Genomic DNA, 20,376 nt, shown 5'->3' with positions numbered 1-20,376 from the left:
GAGCAGCTCAACATGCCTCGTCTCTACAAATTCACGAATAAGTACAGCTCGAAACACGCGAGGAAAGTGCTGTCGACAGTGCAAACCAAGCTATTGGACTCATCGATTACTGCACTCGTTACCTTATATACTTATATAGCATTTCGAATCGTGCTTTGACGATGCCCCTCCCCTGCCATGTTGTGTACATCTTGGCTTCCATTTCGTCCGTAGCAGTGGCCCACGGCTGCACTAAAGTATTTGAACCCAACACTGACTACTGGGGCAACGACATTGGCTCGACGCGGCAGCCGTCCCCTTCCAATTGCTGCTACGACTGTTCGTCAAACCCCTTGTGTGTGCTCTTCGTGTGGCACCTTGGCACGTGCTATCTCAAGAACAAGAAAGGCCCTGCCGGCATCGCGGCGGGGACTACAGCCGGGGTTGTGTCCCCCCAATGCTTGGCCATTGAAGCCGACACGGATTACTCCGGCAACGACGTTGCTTCCACCCATCGAGTGAATGCTCGCGACTGCTGCGCCGACTGCACCGCCAACCCCAAGTGCGTCGTAGCCGTGTGGCACCATAACACATGCTGGCTCAAAGGTCACGTGGGCGCCAAGTCGACGCTGGTTGGTGCTCGTGCGATCTTTCCACGACGATACGGCACACCACCACCGCCATCCCCGCCGCAACCGACACTGCAGTTTCGCAACCGATGCAGTTACCCCATTGAGCTGTATAAAGTCGACCGATGGGTGTGCACGTTGTCGCCCAATGGTGGTGGATGTGACCAGTGGCTAAGCACTGGGGAGAACCCCATGTTTCGACACACCAGGAGCGAACAAGCCACGCTGGTCGAGTTCACGCTGACTGCCAGAACACTCTGGTTTGACGTGAGCGTGGTACCGCCCAACTGCCGCGACGGCAAAAGCCACGACGAGTGCCTCCGCAACAACGGGGGACGCACGGGGTTCAACGTCCCAGTGTCGATGACCCCCCTCAAGTACAACCATAACCCCGCCAAAGGCAACTGCCGCGACATCACGTGCCTGGCAGACAAGTGCCCCCAGGCGTATGTGTACCCCACGGACGACCTCAAGATGCGCGATTGCCCCGCCGACGAGTCCATGTTAGTCACGTATTGCCCTTAAATCTTAGTACACAATTGTGCCGTGTTGAATCGTTGGGGATGGCTTGTGAATCTAAGGCTAGTCCCAAAAAGAAAAACAAATTAACAGGCCTCCTTCTTGTGAATCTAAGGCTAGTCCCAAAAAGAAAAACAAATTAACTGTAAAACAAAATCAATTAATTATATAATATTTTTTTCTAAAGAAAGAAAACATTTTTTTTTAAATATAGTTAATGAAATTCGAAGTACTTTTAATAATAAAAGTAAAAGTATTGATAAAAATAAAGAAGTTTATAAAGATATTAATAAATTATGCTATAGTATTGAATATTTATATTTAAAACTATTTTTATGTATTTTTTAACAATATAGATTATAAATATATTTATACATGTATTATTTGATTTAAATTGTTTAATAATAACCACTCTTAGTATTTTTTTAACTTTTGTTTTATTAGAATGTAAAATTTAAGAAAATTTAAGGGTTGTTCGAGTCCCTATAAATGAAACTATCATAAAATACCAAGGACTAGGATAAGTTGTTTCGTGTTTGTTTCGTAACCATCATTCTCTTTCAAAATAAAGTACTACGTATGAACTTCACTATCGGAGTGTTGATCTTGTTTCGTAAATGGGTAAATATGTATAAATAATTCTGGCGCATAGAGTAGCCTAACGTTATCAGCTACAGTACTGTCTGTAGCCACGGCACCCGTCATGTGACAGTTTTATTCTCCACAGTTTGTTCTCTTGCTATGACGCAGCTCCCACATTTGCATGTGCCGTACGTACAGCGTCGCATTACTGTACTGTATTCGGCAATTGTCACAGGACTCCCGATTCTTGTTTCACAGTGGAAAACTCTTGTGAAACCGTCAGCATGGTTCCGGATAAAATGTTATCCGGATACCCGGTGCTTTTGGCACCCCTCTCCCTCGAACACGAAGCACGTTGACCCAGAATTTCAAGTGACATGAACTTGGTCAAGTTGAGCCTGGCGCTGTCTATTGCCGCTGCCCGTGGTGGAGCGCATGATGCACCTGCATCTGCAGGCTACACTACAACGTCGGACGACGAGGCCAAGACAACGCAACGAGACGAAGTCGCGCTGGACGTTGAAGGGGGCGTCCGGCATCACGTCGCCGCGTCCAAGTCTTCTCACGCGTTGCAAGCATTAGCGACCACCGAGTCGGATGTTGCCTCGCCTGACATCTCGGGTGTGTCGATGCGCTGCCGATTCTGTGGGGCTCATTTGGCATGGAAGCAGTACGTCAATGAATGTTGCCTCGGCTCGATCTGACATATGTTTAGCCACTACCAGCATTTGCCAGACGAAAGCAAAGCGCATGCGAAGAACACGCGCACGGAAACGTCCTTGGGAGAGCACGGTGAAGTCGTGTACTTTGACAACCCGGCCGGCGTCGAGTTTGAGCTGGCGTCGTTTCAGCACTCGGATGGCGTGCCCTCGGATGCGTACACGCAACAAGACACGTTCTTCGACTCGTACAACTGGCGTGCATTGGCATGTCCTCGCTGCGCCAAGCACGTCGGGTACGTCGTCGCCTCGACTTAGTTCTGTAACGCTTGTATGTTCTTAGATGGAAGTTCACGCATGTGTTGCACGATCAATGCATGGCAGATACGCAGCGGCAGCTGCACAAGCCCGCCGTGCCGTCGGGAAAGAAGGGTTCCAAAACAAAACTAGCGGCCCTAGTCGACGCAGCATTTGCCGACAAGAGCTGCTACGCCATGTCGAACGGGTGGTGGTCGTACCAACATTGCTACAAGAGCGACATCACGCAATTTCACCTAGTAACTAGTTCTCTTTCATGTGCATGATGGGCGAATCGTGTAAATGATGATTGATTTTTAATCTGCAGGAACCAGATGGCGTCAAGGCGAACGAGTGGAGCCTTGGACACTTCTCGGACAACAAGAGCACGGACACGGAGATCGCCCATCACTTTACGGGTGGCCAGGTAGTATACGCACACCTTTCGAATCGAACGACGTGGTCCACACACCACATACAGTAGCATGACCGATCTCTCTCAATCTGTGGGGATTGCTGTAGCATTGCGATGAAAACGGCAAACTCCGCAGCACCACGGTGAAATACGTGTGCTGCCCTGAACAACAGGTACGGTTGTTCGGCATTCTGGTTAAGGAACGGATGTGTGCCTGATGGTGGCGGGGTTCGTAGGACATTGTCGTGGACACGATCGAAGAGCCCAGCCTGTGCACGTACCTCATGCGGGTATGTGTGCCCCAACTGTGCCAGTCCAAACCCAAAATCCCCGACGTGCTGGACAAGAAGATCGAAAAGGCGTGTGCGCAGACGTTGGTGGACCACCAGAAGCCGACCTCACCTTCCTTCTTGCCCCTTTTCTACACGTTGGTATGGCCGGATACAATTGCCGAAGACAGCCCCGAGCTCACATGGACGCATTCTCTCTCGACTGTTACATCGATCATTGGTCGCTGACATTTCTCAAATTGCATCAGTCTGTTGTTTTTATTGTGTTCTATTAACGCTACGTTAAATGGGTTTAACCCTGCCAACACGTAGGGATACTTGCTACTTCGAATTTGCCATTTCATCGGAAATGATTGGTTGAATAACTTCGAACTTCGATGAAAATCTCAAGTTTTAGCCAATCACAAAATGATTTTCACAAATTCAAATCCTATTGGCTATAATATTCTGTACTTCCATAAAACTTCGGAGTCCCTTAAAATCCGTCGCCCCTGTACTCCTAGTATTAATACTTCGAAGTATTATTTATTCGATGGCTTTCTACGACTAATCAAGCAATTGGGCATCGTGGATACCGGTACATACACCCCAATATTGCACGAAATTGTCCGCACTAATTACCAACCACATATTTTGGGAATTCCATCACGCAAGTAACGGGTATTGTACTAGTGAGAACCGCACTAAGTAAGTTAGTTCTGAATCCACACTAACGTGAATTCTCAATCCGCACTAATTACGGTCGACGGTATATACTGTACCGTAGTGCAAGTTTTTCGCATCTTGTATTCACTATAGTGTACGTCGTCACTATATTACTGATGTGTGTAGGTAGTACCCAGAAGTGAAACGAAAAAACGCAAAACGTGTTGCGTTTTTCGACAACGACGCAAAATAATACACGGAACGTGTACCCATACTCCGGATACCACATGATTACTTACGCCCGTCCTCGTCAAATGCAATGGTATTCATACTGTACAGTTTCCAAGAAGTCGACATCCCATCGAACATGATGGTTCGCCTTGCCACTTTGTGCGCGGTGGTCGCGTCGGCCGTTGCGTTGGACTTTAAGCTGTACGGCCTCAACTACAACTCTCGCCAAGGGCCTGACTGGGATCCCAACAAGTGCAAATCACAAGCGCAGGTCGACGCGGACATGGTCAAGATCGCCGCCGTGGCTGATCGCGTGCGTATCTTTAGTCTCGTGGACTGCAACCAAGGCGAGATAGTGCTGACCGCGGCGAAGAAGGCTAAATTGAAGGTGTGGTTGGGTATGTGGGTGACCAAGAACGCGACGAGCGTCGAGAACGAACAACTGGCGATGGAAAAGCTCATTGCCAAGAACTTGATTGACGAGTCTGTGTTGGGGTTGCATGTGGGCAGCGAGAACATCTACCGTAAGGATCTCACAGCAACCCAAGTACGTATACATGATGTTTGGAATCCACGACATCTTACGATCCCATCTAGGCCATTGCATACTTGAAACAGATCAAAACGTTCCTCGACGGCAAACAGATCACGATTCCAGTGACGATTGCCGACATTGCGGATGTGATTGCCCAGTACCCCGAATTGATCGACGCGGTGGACGTCATCCAAGCCAACTCGTTTCCATTTTGGGAACCCGCGGCGATTGAGACGTCCATGGTGAACTTCCGCTTCAAGCTGGACTTGCTGATCGCCGCCGCCAAGGGCAAGGAGATTCAAATCGGCGAGACGGGATGGGCCTCCAATGGCATCAACAAGAACGCGTCGGTTGTGAGCCCAGAAAACCAAGCGGTACTCGTTGTGTAGTAGGCCGTGTTGATGGTGATCGTGGTGTTCGACTTACTTGTTTGTAGAGATACTTGGTGGATCTTGTCAACTTTGCTAATGCCCGCAAGTTAAAGTACTATTACTTTGCCGCGTTCGACGACGCGTGGAAAGCAAAGCAAGACGACAACGTGGACTCTGTGGAAGCCCATTTTGGGATTTACGACAGCAAGGGCGTACTCAAACCGCAATTTGTCAACCTCAAACTCGCGCCCAGTTCTGTCGACGCAGACAAGACCAACGTTACGATGACCCCTCCCAAGCCAGGGGCCACAGCTCTCACCACGGCACCCCAGACCGCGGACGCCAGTGGTTCCACACCACTCTCGATGACTTCTGCGGTGCTCGCTGTGATGGCCACCGTAGCGCTATTGATTGTTTAAACCTTTTGGTACTGTCAATAAAAAACATTATTGCACATGAAAGTTGTGGGTTCAGTTTACAGCCTGTTAAGCGACCTCAGGAGAAGCTATACTAATAACGCTCTATAACGTTAGGTTCAAGTTACGATAGTCGATGGATGCATAGACTACACAAACTCGTACTAAAAGCTTAGTACGTAGTATCATTGTTGTTGATGCTTCGCTTAGGATGTGCCATCCATATTAGATTTGGACTCCTCTGTAAAATTATATAATCCTCTGTAAAATTATATAATCCTCTGTAAAATTATATAATTGGATTATTACACTTGATTATTGTATGCATATGGTAATTTACACTATCCGTATCCGGATACTTGCCCCGCCACTGTCCAAATCTATATATGTTACACGGTAGTAAACCCTAGCAAAGATGCAATCTGAACGGGCGATCAGATTGCATCTTTTCTTGGGATTACTAGTGATGGCACATAGAGTAGGTACTTTATAAGCGAATGGAGGCAGCAACTCCACTTGATATTTCGACATTTCCAGCGTCAACAATACGTATTCTGATCTATGGCGTTCACGACATGACAGCGTAACCGACAGTGTCAGTTACTTTTGACCATGGAAGGGCATTGTCGTAATACGCTGGGGGACGTGCTGAGTTGCCGTGTGGCGACCCACTTCAGTTCGTTTCGGGCCAAAACTTTTTTGTACGATGCGCCCGCGTTGGAGGCGTTGGAACGAGCGCTGTTGGTGGAGATGCGGGAGTTGGCCAAGCGATTCTTGCAGTTGCAAACGTCCGTGGAGGGTCTCACGGGCGACAAGGCCAAGTTGCAGCAGCAGGTCCAGACCATGTCCATGGAGAAGGACGACCGCGAGCGGCATTGGCAGTCGCATGTGGCAGACACACAGCGCCAATTGCACCAAAGTCAAATTCGGATGCAAATGCAAGTGCAATTGTGGGAACGAGAAAAAGGCATGTTGAAAAGTCAGTGGGAAATCGACGTGGCCGAGCAGCGGCAAGCGGCACTAGATCGCATATTTCATGACGCGGCCATGCGAGAGGAAAGACATGTGCGGCGCTTGGAAGAGGACAAGAACATTGAAATCGAACACATGCGAAGACACTTGGCCTTCGAAAAGGACACTGAGCTCAGCATGTTAGCCAACCAACTGTCCCGGCGAGCCCACCAAGACATGGAGGTCAAGGTAGCTGCGATTCTAGCCGAAGTTCAAGAAGATCAAAGGCGAAAACAAGCTCGAATTCAGCACCTCGAGAACCAACTGCGGGGACACGGCGCCGTGCACAATGCACCCCCACACTGCCGTCATTATCACCCCACAAGATCCAGCTCAACCTTGGCATAGACGAAGGAACTCCTTCCCATAAGTTAAACCGAATGTATTGTGAATTCGCTACTCGGAGTATAAACTTTCAAAATTCGCATGGTTTGTCGAATTACGCCGGAGTTCTGATTGGTTGAATATACTTGTCCATTCTGCAAGAGCCAATCAAATCCACTCAAAAATGGATGATTCGATTCGACGCGGTCTGTATCGAATCCACAACAATACTTACATGTTGAGTTATATTAATACCGGATGTCCTGTATTTCGCCGTTTACCCCGGAGTAATAAATGTCCATAAGTAGCTAGAGTACGGTTGAGAGAGTCAGGGACTGCATTGCCATGCACAATGAACGAGGTCATTATGGAATCTGTTAGTTTTACTAGTCGGTAAATGTAGCCACAAGCATGAATACACTGTAGTCGCCTTTAACGACGCTTGAACGCAGCCGTGAGGGAGGCCTTGATTTGATCTTGGGGCACGAGGGGGGGCGGAATCGGGTGGTCGTCGCCGTTGCCGCGGTAGTTACACCACAACAACGGGTCGATTTTGCCAATGCTGGGGTTGAAGCAACTAGACCAGCCACACCCGACGTGGGTCACCCACGTGCCCATGGAGTTCTCAAAGTGGCCACAGGCTTCGTTGCCGACATTGCACTTGTTGGTGTTAAAGTCCCAGTCCTTGATCTCGTCGTACCACCACCACGACGGGCCATCCTGTGTCATGCAGTTGTCGCCGCAGATCAACGCCGGCGCGAGGTTCTGAACGCCATATGGACCTCCATGACCCCCGTTCGGGTGCTGGGAGCAGTCGTCCGCCCATGCCTGCATGCCTGTCGCCATGTCGGCGTCGTACTCGACGGCATTCAACCCATGGGCTTGGCGAATTATGCTCAATTGGTACGTCACTTGCGCTGCCAAGTCGCCCTTGCCGGACGGGGGCGGCGTCGGTTGGGGCTTGACGGTCGACGAGGATGGCGGAGTCGTGGGTTTCGGAGTGTTGCCGTCTTTCTGAACGTGGTACGCCCGAGCGCCGGCGACCTTGATCTTGTTCCTGTCGTTGTCTTTGAGGTAGCATGCGCCGTTGTACCATACCGACACGACACACGCATTGTTGGCCGCACACTGGGTGCAGCAGTCGGCAGCGTTGGCCGTGTTAGTGCGAACGATGTCGTTGCCGGGGTAGTCGACATCCCTTTCGACTTTACCGCACGTGCGACTTCCGCCTGGTTGCGCTGGTAGCGCCGCCGACGTCACACCAGGGACGTACTCGGGCGTCCCTTTCGTGTGCTTTAGGTAGCACACCCCATCGCGCCACGTGTACACGACACACCGATCGGTGTTTTGGCAGTCGCTACAGCAGTCGGCGTGGTTGTCGTGGAACGTGGCGACGAGGTCGTTGCCGTAGTAGTCGACGCCGGCTTCGACGATGGCGCATACCGAAGCAGAGGTCACTGAAGATGGCATGAGTGCCAACACCGCAAGGATGGTGGCCGAGAGAATAGTTGTAGACCACATGTGTATGACGAGTAAAATGCAGAACTGATCATTGCTCGCTTGTCGAGAGCTACCGCCTACGTTCAACCAGTACGACTGTCGAGCATGGTTGTTGGTGAGGTCAGTAGTAACCTGAGCACGAAACAGCAGGTGGCGATTTTGATTGGGTGAAAGTACATTTCGAGGGCATTTAGCAAAGGTTGGACAGGGACTTGCTATTTTTACTGCAACAGGCGGCATTTATCGAGTGGCGATGCCATAAGGACGGGATAGATATGTAGTTTCGAATGGAAATGCAACGGCGGACAAGCCAGGATCTCGACTGTCGTGATGAAGGCCAAGCTAATGAAGTGCATGGCAAGTCGTAGAATGTCAAGCACCGCTACACTTCCCTCGACAAAGTGCGACTTATCGTTCAAGTGACAGGATATATTAGGTTCAAGTTGAACACTTGACTTGACAAATCAAGTGGCAGGAACTGGTCGTTTTCGTGTCACGCGACTGCGTCCCACCTTTGAAGAACGCCGGCGGAATTGGTGTCGAAATATCTTTCTCAGGAATTTCCACATTTTATTGTAGAGGTTACACAAAAAGTGTAATTAATCCTGTTTTATAGTTAACCGTACAATAGTTGCCGCCGCTACAGTAACGTTAAGCTAACGTTAATGTTACAGTAGCATTGCAGGCAGATTGTACTCTGCCGATTCCGACGAGCCTTTACTAAACCGGAATAGCATGCAATGGAGCGTTGCTTCCTGAGCGAGACGGTAAGATTGTACTCCGAGTAGAATGTACTGTACAGTACACTTGCACAGGGCTGCACAGAGACTTCCCTAGGAATTTTCTGGCATCGAAGCAGTGTTCAGTTGGCCGTTCTTGACCATTGATTTTGCCTGTCTACATTGTGCATCATCAATGAGCGGTACAAACACACTGGCGCACCAGTACATTATTTACACTGCCTCCAACACACTAGAAAGTCTCAGATACATCGAACGATAACAGTCCAAGGATACCTAAACGCACAGTAAGATAGGTCGATGAAAAGACTGACGCAGCGTGCCGCAACGACCAAAAAAGGCCTGACGACCGTCGACTTTCACGTACTAGTAATCATTGTGTCTCTACAATAAGCTAACGTTATGGAGAAACCGAAACATTTGTTTCATGCCACGTATGTGTGGGTACCACCCGGTACACTGCATAGTACTCGATGCCGTAGAAATTCGCATCATGACTTGCGACCGAGGATTAACATTGAAAAACAACGTTCCTATTCATACCCTTTAGTGCTCTGCTCCAAGTCGAATCGCCTCGTGCGGATGAGCTGACCAAGGCGAAAGATAGTCACGACTTGTTCGAACGTGATTCGGATGATTTCGCCAAGTTGAGTTTCCAATCACAACCATCAACGTCACTATTATTGGACAAAATTATGTATGTACAGTAGTACTCCGGAGTAGTGTAGTACATATTTGTATTGCCCTTTTCGATGAAATAAGATGGATTTGTCAGCTGGCTCAATAATTGATTTGTATCAGATTTTTAGTTTTTACTCACAGTCAATGTTGGAGGTATACATATTTAAAAATGTTCTTTTTGGTTGGGCCAAACTATGCTACTGATAAATGATTAATTCAAATCTTGTAATTTGATTGGCTAGTTCAATTAAAGTACATTTGTCGATTTACAATTGGAATGGATTTATTAATACTGTTATTGGTAATTCGATTTCAAATGGACTGGGGCTGCCAATCGAATCGAAGAAGCAAAATCGACGCAGTAATCGACGGACCGAAGTAGCCAATGAAATGTTCGAATAAATATCTTTCAACCAATGAAATTACAGGTGTGTCGAGTGCCTCTCCATAAAGAGTTCAAGCTATTTCTTCGACGTATCTGACAGGATTCACAGTGAGTATATTCATAGTCAGTTCAAGTAAAACGAGGTCTAGACGAGTTCAGGTAGATTTGACGTCGTTCGCCGAATCTACCGAAAATACCAAATTTAACTTGAAAGCTCAATAACAACAACATTAAATATTGAACTTCTCGGAGGATCGCACAGTAGCCTTAGTATAATATACTCGGAGTAACGTTACTACAGTACAGTAGTACCACCGAGAATGCAAATCAATCAATACAGTAGTATTTGGAGGTTTCGAATTGTTTTACTTACTGTTAGTATGATAGCGTTATTAATATTTATAGTAAAGTACTACCGGTATTAACGTTAACGTTTTATTCATAAAACTTCGAAGTAAAACTATTCGAAACTAGAATTCGGATAAAAAACAATTATCCGAATTCCTCCGCACTTGTTGCGGCGAAAGGATGCACCCCAACGATGGCGGTGACCTGCTTTCAACCGTTCGCGGGGCTCACATGGCAACGGATTCGACTGGATATGACAAGATGAATGAGTCCCTTAGTCTCAGTCCATCGACGCATTTGCATGTACACCAGCAAGCCGCGATGGCCTGGATGTTGGATCGAGAAACCAATGGCAATGAAGTTCTGCGCGGTGGCATTCTTGCCGACGGCCCTGGGTTGGGGAAGACATTGACAATGCTCAGTGTAATTCAAGTGCGCAAGTCCACTCAACCCACGTTGGTGGTCGTACCGAACCAAATCATCGCCCAGCAATGGTACCCTCCATTGAATACCACCGACGTTCATGGCCACGGGTCTGCGTAGGTTGAAGGACATGTCGACACATTTCGCCCCCAGTACGTGGTCGGCAAGCATGTTCAATGCATCGGCTCCGATCGATCCATCCCACCGAATCGTGATCATTCTCATGAAAGACCTGACGAAAGAATGGTCTGTTCTGTACAACATGTCACCCCTGCACACACACACACTCATACTGGCGTAGGCACCGGCGACAAAGCGAGCTCAGCGAGCGCGGCCGAAGCGTGAGCATTCTGTACCACGTCACATGGGGTCGCATTTGCGTCGACGAAGTTCAAGAGATCTTGGGCAAATCATCCTTAGCAGCTCAAATGATGCACCAACTGCAGTCGCCCATTCGGTGGGGGCTCTCAGGTACACCCGTGTCCAAGGTGGCGGATATAGCAGGTATGTAAGGTATACTCGTAGTACCCTTCGGTGTCTGACTTGCCGCCAGGGGTGGCTCATTTCCTCCAGCTGGCACCTTACGACTCGAGCCAGTGGTGGCGACAGCAGGGGCCCGCGGCTCTCTTGCTCATCCAGCCCGTGCTCGACCAGATTGTCTGGCGGACCTCTAGCGGTCACGTGAGCCACAGCTTGCAATTGCCCACTCAAACGATCCTTCCTGTAACGTTATGCCTATCTAACTACTCGTCTCAAACTGCCTCCACCTTGTCGATATAGACGACGTATGTCGAGCTGTCAGCCATTGAATTCGCAGCGTACCGACCCCATTTCGAGCGGTACGACCATTCAAGCTCGTTCTAGTCTCACTGCTGCTACTGGCGACGATGTTTGAACTACGAAAGTAGGTACATCCACGACATTCGGAAACGCATGGCATCGTTCGAAGACAACGCCGCGCATCTGTCGTTGGCCGAGCTCAAGCAGCTGCTACATCACCCCGCCGTCTTGAGCTTGTGCAAAGGGGCGTCCCACGTATCGCTCTTGACCAAATCGCCCGTGCCCATGTCGGACTTTGCCGCTTCCATGGCCAGTCGGCAGCGGGAGCAATGCAGTGCCGCGCTCAGTCAGTGGCTCGAAACGTGTCCGTGCGACTCGCTATGTGGGGCGTACATGACGTGGCGGCACCACAGCGCCGAGATTCCCATCCCTTGGCAAGTGCAGTTAAAAGTGCTGGCAAGGTTGAAGCATCAAGTGCACTTTACAGACTCGCGGGTCCGATTTCGCCATCAAATCCACCGCACGATCCTCGACTCGCCACGTCACCAGCGCCGCGTCCCTGCGATACTGTGGCAGCGCATTTTCGCCTACTTGAAGGAAGACTTTTCTGACCAATTGGCGAGAGTGGTGGACACCCAATTGAAGCCGCTCCAAGCGGCGTTCGAAGAGCTCTCGGCCGCATTCTGGACGGCCCATGGCGCGTCATGGTCCCTGGAAGCGTTTCAGAGTCGAGTGCTGGCATCGTATGAGTTGGGTACTTCGTTGTTGTGTGTTCGATTTTGTAGATATACAGGTGGTAGTGAAATACAATGTCACATGGGGGGCTAGAGAGGCGGATCCATGAACTACCGGCGATGCGGTCGCTTCTGAACGAGTTTACCAACATGCGATTGGCCGAAGCCAAGACCCGCGTGGGGATTGTCGAACGGCCCACGCTGTGGCATTATTTGCGGTACGTCCTTTACCCTTTAATTTGGCTGACTTTTGTGCTGATTCTTAGCCAACTCTATCGATCGATTGTTTGTACTGATGATTGTAAATATATATACCCATATATGTTCAGAGTCACACTAATTTCATTCACACACTATTTCAATGTTGCATTGGTCCAAGAGTGGATAATTTGATTGGCTACTTGATGAGTGTTCAGCGTTTTGATTGGTCGATTCTCTGTCGATTTGGTTCTTCTGTTCATTCGATTGAGCACCCCATTCCCACTTCGAATCGACTTACCAATATTGTACTATTAATAGTAATCTCTTTTGTCGTAATACATGCAAGTTGATTTATTTTTTTAAATATTTATTGAAATAGTGTTATTCTTATGTTCATATGGTTGTAGTAACAACACGACGGCGTCCGTGGACGCGGGGGAAATCCGCATGGTCACGACAGACTTGCTGGGTCAATTCACGGACCAGTACAGCGCTAGCCTCCAGTTATTGCACGACCTCATGCAGGCCAACTGGACCCACGACCTGCCACGTGTGTTGCTTGCGTACGAAACGTCCAGAACGGATGCTTTGGTTGTATATTCAAGACATTATGTGTGTAGGTTTGGCCAGTGCAACCACGCGACCCGCCGCCTGGACCGGACGTTGGTCGTGGGTCGGGAGGAGCGGTGGCAGCGGCGGGATGCCGCGCACGGCCAAGGCCGGGGACAGACCCTTTCCCTGGGCGCGCGATGTGTCGTCTGTGCGCTTCGCAACCGCATCGACATGGCGCTGTGCGTTTCGAACGTGTTTCGAACGCGTTTTTTATCTCGTGCTTGTAGGAGTTTTCTCGTCACGGAAGGCAAGTCGCCGACGTTGATGGTGCTGTTTTTCACTCGCGGGGCACCGCCAGAGGTAAAAAAAACCACTATGCTAGTAGCTACTAGTAGCTACTAGTAGTAGTAGGATTACGAGTAGTAGTAGTAGTAGTAGTAGTAGTGCGAACGACCTCCACATATACATTCAAACATGCGACGATGGTATAGATTCCAGGATTGTTTCGTGATTGTACTGCTCGATTGGAGCACATGCTGTCGTTGGCGACGTTGCTGGACAACTGGCTCCGAAACTGCTGCGACGTGCAAGCGTGCATGGCGCCTGTGACACCGTTCAGTCGATCGTCGCGGCGGGTGGCGCTAGCGTACGACAAATTTCGACTCGCCAACTGCTATCGCCAGTACACCAACACTGCTATTTCCATGTTGGGCGCGCCGCCAGAGCTTGCTTCTTGTGATTTATGTGGCCATGGAACGTCTCGGTACCAATTCTATTTCCCCACCCTCTAGCAGCACATTTATATATAAACCATTGCCCATATTATTCATGTCGATATTGGCATATATGCTCTTTTATCTATCCTCTCGACTTTGATGTGTAGCGGTGACGTGTCGTTGCTCCTGTGCTGCCATCGTTTCTGCCCCACTTGCATCGCAACGAAGTCCGAGAAAACGACGGCATGCCTGCTCTGTCACAAGCCCATGCCGTTCGACGTGTCCAAGGCGCCGCCCCTGCCGCCGCCTGGACTCGCATGTGGCTCCAAGATGGACGCGCTGCTTGGCGATTTGGAGAAAGTTTGCCCCCGCCACAAGTGCGTTGTGTTTTCGCAATTCTCGGAAGTACTCGACCTGGTCCTGGCTCAATTGACACTGCGGGGCGTCCGCTGTGTGCAGCTGCGCAGTGGCAACCAGGTCGAACTGCGGCGGGAGTTTGAAACGCAAGACGACGTCCGTGTGCTGCTGCTGCCGTTGAAAAAGTACAACCACGGGTATGGCCTAGTACTACAAGAAGACAGTGTCTTATACATAGCTACTATGTATGCCTGTGGTAACGTTAGGCTGAACTTGGTGGAGGCGACCCATGTGTTTTTGGTCGAGCCATCGCTGCAGCCAGCGCTGCATGCGCAAGCCATGGCCCGTGTCAAGCGACTCGACCAAACCGAACCGACGTTTGTCCACCGGTACGTGCTTGTACTAGTACTACTACTACTAGTAGTACTAGTCTGAGGTACATGTATGTATTAGCTACGTGATGCGGGGTACGGTGGAAGAGGCGGTGGAAGCGGCCGTGTCCCACCAGCCCAACCAACGCTTGAGGAAGATGGACATGTTTCGGATCTTTGCCCAAGATGTGTTCAAGTCAACGTCGTGTGCGGACTCATCGAATGATTACCAATGAAATACTATTAATATTATGTACAAGCCCATATATATATATATATATATATATATACTACAGAATCTATAGTAACTTACACGAGGACCCACCATGTTACTGTATAGTATAGAGTGTGAGGTTTTCAATCAGCAGTTTGCAGTGACATACCGCTGCATTAGACGGTAGCGCCACCACCGCATAATATTGCTTTAGGATCGAGTCAATCAAATAACTAGGTAAAATGTAATTAGTTTTGGACCTGTTGGTGCATTCTGGAAATGGATGGTTCACAATCGTCCTTTTTTCCTCAAAATTTGGACTTTTGTGCTGATTCGCCAAATCTATCAATCGGTTCTTTGTTGTGCTGTGGTGATTGGAATCACACTAATTGAAGTCACACACTAATTAAACGTTCATGATGGTTTCCTGCAATCTGATTGGCTCAATTCTCCTGTCGATTGTTCTGTAACTACATGTGTTTGATCGTGTGTCGATTCATTATTCTCCATGTCGCTCCAGTTTAGAATAAACACAACAATATTGTCAGGTCGGTTCGTGTTTTAATTGGAGTTGTCGCCAGTCGAATCAAATAGACTTGGCAAATCGATTTGAGAATGAACTAGCCAATCAAAATCCATTCTTACCCCCCCTATACAAGATTTCTGAATGGTTCAGCCAATCAATACGTTTTCTAAAAAAGATCTGTTGCAGATTGAACTCACAGTGCTATAGTGAATACAAGAGATGTTGCAAGTTCATTCAAAAACGAATTAGTGTGTGCTTCAATTAGTGTGATACCAATCCATCTCCACATGGTACCTTTTACATACAAAATTCAGTATATATAATCGATCGATAGATTTGGCGATTCACCACAAAAGTCAGCCAAATCTTGGGTAAAAGGATGTATACCGTGGAAAGGAGATAGAAAGCCAAGCGGATATGGTGACCTAAAGACCTTCACTTACGACAGACGTCAATCTTATAAGTGCATAAGTGAACGAAGGTGCTTTGATCACTGGACGTCAACATGCGTACCAAATAGTGACCCCATCATTCACAAAAGGTGGAGTATATCGGTACACCTTTTGCGACACACGATTGAGATATGTTTTATACCCACGTTCAATATATCCATTTAAACTGGGAGTTTGTATGCCGTGAGGTTGTAGCGTTATCGAATAATTTGACCGTTGCAACGCCATGCATTCATTCGTTGGGCGCTATAAATAGCGCTTCTATTATTATTATTGAATTTAATAAAAATATGGTAACTGGCACTTTAGATTCGACGTGGGAATATTCACGACATGAGCACCAAGAAAGGCCGGGGCGGCAACAAGAAGCGCGGCGGACAACGGGCCGACGCGTACGACTCAGAAGAAGGAAGCTGCAACGAATCGGTTGCATCCAACGATACATCGGACAGTACGAGAAGCAAAACTAGCCGCGTGTCGGAAGACACGACCCAAGAAGATCTCTTGGAGCGGTACCTCGAAGAACTGACCGAGAAAAGGTACACATCGTGCACCTCAAGAGCGAAACGTTGATGATCTCATGGAGTCCATAGAGCGACGACACGTTTGGCGGCATTGCAAGGGTTGCTGAACTTGTTGGTGCACTTCGTTCCCCCCGAACTCTTCCACGACAAGTACTGTTGGCCGCCATCCACCGTCCTTCTTCGTCATGCTCGCACTGTGTGTGTTTAGGTTTGATGGAATTTACAACAACGTGTTGCAGATTGCCCGTCGCCCATCAGAGGACGAAGGGCGCATTATCCCGCGCATTTTTGGCATTTTGGGGCTCATGTTGGGGCCCCACTCTGACGAGTACTTCGCAAAAGTGGAATCAGTCTTGGAACCACTCGTCAAATCCAATGTCCAAAGCGATATCGTACGCGCACAGGTATGCCTATGTCAAACTGATATACAGTATGTGGGACCTTGATCGCTCACTTCACGAGACGTTTGGGGCAGGCGCTGGAAGGATTGGGCGTCGTCTGCTTTACCTGCAGTACCGGGGATGAAGAAAACGCGCAAAACATCATGGGGCTGTGTGATCCCTTTTTCAACAACTCGGCGACACCGGTGTTGGCGAAGTTGGCGCTTGAAACGTGGGGCTGCCTCGCGTCGACGTTGGACTCTACGTATTTGATCGAGGAGGGCTTCCTGGACACGTAATGTTGAGGCATATTGTCGTCGTGGAAAGTGGCCGACTGATGTGATCATCATAGGCATTTGACCTTGTTTTTGGAATTGACCAACAACGCGGACGTGGACGTGCGATCGGCGGCGGGGGAAAATCTCGCGCTGCTCTTCGAAGCGATGCACCAGAATCACATTGACAACTACGAGGGCGCGGGCGACATTGCGTCCAAATTGCTCGAGCTGAGCAAAGAAAGCAGCAAAAAATTCTCGAAAAAAGACCGTAAGGAGCAGCATTCCGTGTTTCGCGACGTGTACAACACGGTTGCGGTACGTCTCGACAAAAATATATTTATATATTTTTTCGTGTATTTTTCTGTTTCGAATCTATTTTTTGTATCCATTGGACATAATTTCAACCGTTTTTTGTATGCCAAAATCATCATTCAAAATTGATATTGTGGAAATATTTCCATGATAAATGTGACATATATAATATATATTTGATATATATATAATATATATATTTGATGGATGATGATAGAACCAAGAACCACCGAATGTGTCGTTTGGCCTCGAAAACGAAACGCTGCGCTTCCACGACTGGGGCTCGATCATGCAGTACAACGCGATCAAAGAGTGTCTGCAGTCAGGCATGTTGGAGCATCTCAAGTTTAACAACCACGTGCGCCAGTTGTTTGATCTGCCCCATACCGCTGAAGTGTACTCGCGCGTGGAAAAGGTACAAGCATTCAGTCTATGTGGAAAGTGTGCTGACGGTGCGTACGTACTACATGGGGTAGCGGGCGACCAAGTCGAAGACAAGCGGGAGTCGAAAGCAGCAGAGCGCCTTTCTCAAGGACGAACGAAAGCGCCGCCAAGGCGAGAAGAATACGTTTTTGGAAGGCGGCGGCCACGACGGCGACTATTAATAAGTTACGACTGTTCATGACGATGGTCGGAGACGTGCGACGGTGACATGGTCTGGGGTTTCAATGGTGTAACACAGGTTCACATCATGGAGGAGTGCGGCGGGGAAGTTGGACGGAGTTGTCGTCATGATGTGGAGGCGTGGAGGTGGAGTAGGGGGTCGAGTCTTGGTGGGTTTGTGGTAAAGTCCACGTATTCGACGCACAAAGAGGAATACAAGCAGGGCTGGGATACCGTAATGCACAAGAAGACGATACGGCGTTTGGTCTAATGCGATGGAGATGATGTCGAAGGGAGCTTGGAGTGGATTTGCATGGAGGTCGTGAAGGTTTGAACCGATCGACATCGATTTTGGTACGCTCTTGACATGGATGCGAACGGAGCAGTCCCATGCGGAAGCTCCTTCATTCCTTGAGGTATGTAGATGACATTCATTGGACTGTTCTTCCACCAAGAGTCGAATGGACGTTGCATCGCGAGGAAGCAATTGTTGGAACCATCCTTCGCTGTCGGTACTGACTTGGACACCACGGGGGCCTCCGTTGTCGTCCATCATGGCATGAATCTCCACCACCACATGGGGTACGTGCCGTCCAAGCTGATCGTGCACTTTTCCATAAACGAGATGATGCGTCGATCCGTCCTCCAGCCGCATGATTCCGCGCGCGCTTGGAGTTTGAAATGCCCATACTACTTACTCGTTAGTACTCTTGGGTAGTACTACTAGCACGGCCAAGGGGCGGCATTTGATTGGCTGGTTTGAATTTCGTGGAAAACGGCAGTTACACAAATAAGCAGGATGCGCATTCCCTTCGCCACTTACCGAGACATGAAAACACTCCAGCTTGGTAAGCCCATCGCGATGCGGAAGATGAAGAGGGAAGAGAGTCTCGCTCACCCCACAAGTGCTCGTTCGTCACCTCACAATGCCTGCTTAACCTTCGCACTGGATTTCCACAAGGAAGTCGCTGCTTCGCGACGTACATCTCTTGATGCCTCTCTTCCTGGCGAACGTTTGTAGCAACAGGTAGTATACATGATACGATACCTTAACACAAGACCAAAATCACAAAGCCGACACATGGGATCGGCGCGGATGTATTATATTCGAAGCCACCACCACAACAATGCGTGGTAAAATCATATTCCTCCTCCTATATAGTAAGTAGTATGAACGACAACACAAGTGGAGACACGAGACGACCGTCGTGTGTGTCCCTCCTTCTTGGACGCTTATAACGTGAACGTGGTCGTGCTCGCTCGGTTCAACCGCAAGCCCAGCTGTTTCTTCTTGAGGAATTGCAGCACTTCCGCCAGCGATTGCGCTTCGTCCGGGTCCGGCGCCGACGTTTCCAAGCACCGAATCACCGTGCGGAACGCGTCCAAGTGCTCTTGCAGCGTCGGCAACGCCTCGCCGCCCACGTGGCCCCCCCCGACGCCGTCCTCCCCCGTCACGTCCGCGACCGCTTGCGACACACTGAGCGCATTGTCCAGGGCTTTGAACTCGTCCATGGCTTCGCGGGGCTCGTCAAAAAACTCCTCGTTGAGCTGCTTGTGCACGTCATTCTCGCCGCGAGAGTTGAGCAGCTCCTTGATGTTGATCACACCACCCAGCTGGAGGCAGTAGAGCATGCTCCACAGGTCGTCCTCGGTGGATTTTTCCAGCACTTCGACGTTCGTAACGGGCTCGCCATGGTACGCGGCCACAAAGTTGGCCTTGCGCCAGCAGTTGATCACCACCTCCTTGGGGACTTCCCGCCACGCCTCGGAGATCCACTGCATCGCTTGGAGCTGCTTGACGCTGTAAATATCGGCCGACCCTTCCTCGTTCCGGTCGATTGCATGCGCGAGATGCTTCATGCGGTACCGGCACTTGAACGCGGTCGTGATGCCGCAGTGCATCGGCTGCGCCTTGAGGCCCATCGTGGGCGGGAACACAATCAACCGCACGTTCGACAGCTCCAGCCCCACCACAATGTGCGACGGCGCGTTGTCGATCAGGAGCAAGATGGAACGCTGTGCAAACTGCATGCGCGCGTTCAGGTCCCGCAGCCAGTTTTGAAAGATGAACACTGTCATTTTGCTCTTGGCGTTGTGCACGTAGTTGAACCCGAGCTTCTCGGCCGACTGCGACCGCCAGTCCTTGGGCGGGTACACGTCCCCCACGATAAACGGCTCGAGCATCTCGCTGGCGTCGGCATTCACAGTCAATGCGACCGTGAGCTTGGACTCTTGTGCAAAGTGCACTTCCAAGTTGTCGTGGTCGGCAAACGCGTGCGGGGAAATGCGAAAGAACAGCCCCGTTTCGTCCATCGTGAAGATATCCTTGAGCGCATAATGCTGCGTCAGTTCCTTGATGTGCACGCTCGTCAATTCGTCCGGGAGCTTGAAGTCCA

The 20,376-nt window shown here is 49.4% G+C and overlaps 8 protein-coding genes across 11 annotated transcripts; 6 read left to right on the top strand and 2 right to left on the bottom strand.

The window, feature by feature from the left end:
• Positions 1-42: 42 nt before the first annotated feature.
• Positions 43-1,223, top strand: H257_03554 (hypothetical protein). Its single transcript, XM_009827697.1, has one exon. It carries the CDS (start codon positions 162-164, stop codon positions 1,131-1,133), a length of 972 nt encoding a protein of 323 aa, XP_009825999.1. The 5' UTR covers positions 43-161; the 3' UTR covers positions 1,134-1,223.
• An 836-nt stretch (positions 1,224-2,059) lies between these two features.
• H257_03553 (hypothetical protein) lies at positions 2,060-3,693 on the top strand. Its single transcript, XM_009827696.1, has 6 exons — positions 2,060-2,379; positions 2,425-2,664; positions 2,712-2,925; positions 2,994-3,092; positions 3,188-3,253; positions 3,317-3,693. The coding sequence occupies exons 1-6, from the start codon at positions 2,087-2,089 to the stop codon at positions 3,596-3,598; spliced, it is 1,194 nt and encodes a 397-aa protein (XP_009825998.1). The 5' UTR covers positions 2,060-2,086; the 3' UTR covers positions 3,599-3,693.
• A 660-nt stretch (positions 3,694-4,353) lies between these two features.
• On the top strand, positions 4,354-5,612 carry H257_03552 (hypothetical protein). Its single transcript, XM_009827695.1, has 3 exons — positions 4,354-4,793; positions 4,844-5,155; positions 5,218-5,612. The coding sequence occupies exons 1-3, from the start codon at positions 4,383-4,385 to the stop codon at positions 5,569-5,571; spliced, it is 1,077 nt and encodes a 358-aa protein (XP_009825997.1). The 5' UTR covers positions 4,354-4,382; the 3' UTR covers positions 5,572-5,612.
• Positions 5,613-6,180: 568 nt separating this feature from the next.
• H257_03551 (hypothetical protein) lies at positions 6,181-6,984 on the top strand (the record flags this gene model as incomplete). The annotated part of the gene is made up of 1 exon (XM_009827694.1): positions 6,181-6,984. One exon carries the CDS (start codon positions 6,181-6,183, stop codon positions 6,925-6,927), a length of 747 nt encoding a protein of 248 aa, XP_009825996.1. The 3' UTR covers positions 6,928-6,984.
• A 259-nt stretch (positions 6,985-7,243) lies between these two features.
• On the bottom strand, positions 7,244-8,529 carry H257_03550 (hypothetical protein). The gene has a single exon (XM_009827693.1). The coding sequence runs from the start codon at positions 8,422-8,424 to the stop codon at positions 7,336-7,338; it is 1,089 nt and encodes a 362-aa protein (XP_009825995.1). The 5' UTR covers positions 8,425-8,529; the 3' UTR covers positions 7,244-7,335.
• Positions 8,530-10,707: 2,178 nt separating this feature from the next.
• On the top strand, positions 10,708-14,974 carry H257_03549 (hypothetical protein). 3 transcript variants are annotated; one of them, XM_009827691.1, is made up of 14 exons: positions 10,708-11,051; positions 11,101-11,226; positions 11,282-11,484; positions 11,534-11,703; positions 11,761-11,819; positions 11,889-12,514; positions 12,589-12,712; positions 13,103-13,258; positions 13,316-13,486; positions 13,535-13,607; positions 13,739-14,010; positions 14,131-14,517; positions 14,587-14,709; positions 14,774-14,974. In XM_009827691.1, exons 1-14 carry the CDS (start codon positions 10,738-10,740, stop codon positions 14,925-14,927), a joined length of 2,958 nt encoding a protein of 985 aa, XP_009825993.1. In that variant the 5' UTR covers positions 10,708-10,737; the 3' UTR covers positions 14,928-14,974. The 3 variants fall into 3 exon arrangements, with proteins under 3 accessions (XP_009825993.1, XP_009825992.1, XP_009825994.1); XM_009827690.1 differs by having other exon boundaries at positions 14,131-14,709; XM_009827692.1 differs by having other exon boundaries at positions 13,739-14,517.
• A 1,202-nt stretch (positions 14,975-16,176) lies between these two features.
• On the top strand, positions 16,177-18,106 carry H257_03548. 2 transcript variants are annotated; one of them, XM_009827688.1, is made up of 7 exons: positions 16,177-16,422; positions 16,477-16,557; positions 16,616-16,811; positions 16,883-17,082; positions 17,140-17,380; positions 17,595-17,792; positions 17,854-18,106. In XM_009827688.1, the coding sequence occupies exons 1-7, from the start codon at positions 16,217-16,219 to the stop codon at positions 17,980-17,982; spliced, it is 1,251 nt and encodes a 416-aa protein (XP_009825990.1). In that variant the 5' UTR covers positions 16,177-16,216; the 3' UTR covers positions 17,983-18,106. The 2 variants fall into 2 exon arrangements, with proteins under 2 accessions (XP_009825990.1, XP_009825991.1); XM_009827689.1 differs by having other exon boundaries at positions 16,477-16,811.
• On the bottom strand, positions 18,107-18,635 carry H257_03547 (hypothetical protein; the record flags this gene model as incomplete). The annotated part of the gene is made up of 2 exons (XM_009827687.1): positions 18,107-18,247; positions 18,339-18,635. The coding sequence occupies 2 exons, from the start codon at positions 18,633-18,635 to the stop codon at positions 18,107-18,109; spliced, it is 438 nt and encodes a 145-aa protein (XP_009825989.1).
• Positions 18,636-20,376: the final 1,741 nt, after the last annotated feature.

Source organism: Aphanomyces astaci (genome assembly GCF_000520075.1).
Source record: "Aphanomyces astaci strain APO3 unplaced genomic scaffold supercont1.6, whole genome shotgun sequence".
In the NCBI taxonomy this organism is placed as follows: Eukaryota; Oomycota; class Saprolegniomycetes; order Saprolegniales; family Verrucalvaceae; genus Aphanomyces; species Aphanomyces astaci.
This window is presented reverse-complemented; position numbering and strand designations above follow the sequence as displayed.

Coding starts and splice junctions, on each gene's coding strand:
- H257_03554 (XM_009827697.1), top strand. CDS start 162: ATGCCCCTCCCCTGCCATGTTGTGTACATCTTGGCTTCCATTTCGTCC.
- H257_03553 (XM_009827696.1), top strand. CDS start 2,087: ATGAACTTGGTCAAGTTGAGCCTGGCGCTGTCTATTGCCGCTGCCCGT. Junction 2,926..2,993: donor ACATCACGCAATTTCACCTA/GTAACTAGTTCT, acceptor TTTAATCTGCAG/GAACCAGATGGCGTCAAGGC. Junction 3,254..3,316: donor TGTGCTGCCCTGAACAACAG/GTACGGTTGTTC, acceptor CGGGGTTCGTAG/GACATTGTCGTGGACACGAT.
- H257_03552 (XM_009827695.1), top strand. CDS start 4,383: ATGATGGTTCGCCTTGCCACTTTGTGCGCGGTGGTCGCGTCGGCCGTT. Junction 4,794..4,843: donor AGGATCTCACAGCAACCCAA/GTACGTATACAT, acceptor GATCCCATCTAG/GCCATTGCATACTTGAAACA. Junction 5,156..5,217: donor TGAGCCCAGAAAACCAAGCG/GTACTCGTTGTG, acceptor ACTTGTTTGTAG/AGATACTTGGTGGATCTTGT.
- H257_03550 (XM_009827693.1), bottom strand. CDS start 8,424: ATGTGGTCTACAACTATTCTCTCGGCCACCATCCTTGCGGTGTTGGCA.
- H257_03549 (XM_009827690.1), top strand. CDS start 10,738: ATGCACCCCAACGATGGCGGTGACCTGCTTTCAACCGTTCGCGGGGCT. Junction 11,227..11,281: donor AAAGACCTGACGAAAGAATG/GTCTGTTCTGTA, acceptor ATACTGGCGTAG/GCACCGGCGACAAAGCGAGC. Junction 13,487..13,534: donor AACCGCATCGACATGGCGCT/GTGCGTTTCGAA, acceptor TCGTGCTTGTAG/GAGTTTTCTCGTCACGGAAG.
- H257_03548 (XM_009827688.1), top strand. CDS start 16,217: ATGAGCACCAAGAAAGGCCGGGGCGGCAACAAGAAGCGCGGCGGACAA. Junction 16,558..16,615: donor CCCGAACTCTTCCACGACAA/GTACTGTTGGCC, acceptor GTGTGTGTTTAG/GTTTGATGGAATTTACAACA. Junction 17,381..17,594: donor ACGTGTACAACACGGTTGCG/GTACGTCTCGAC, acceptor GGATGATGATAG/AACCAAGAACCACCGAATGT.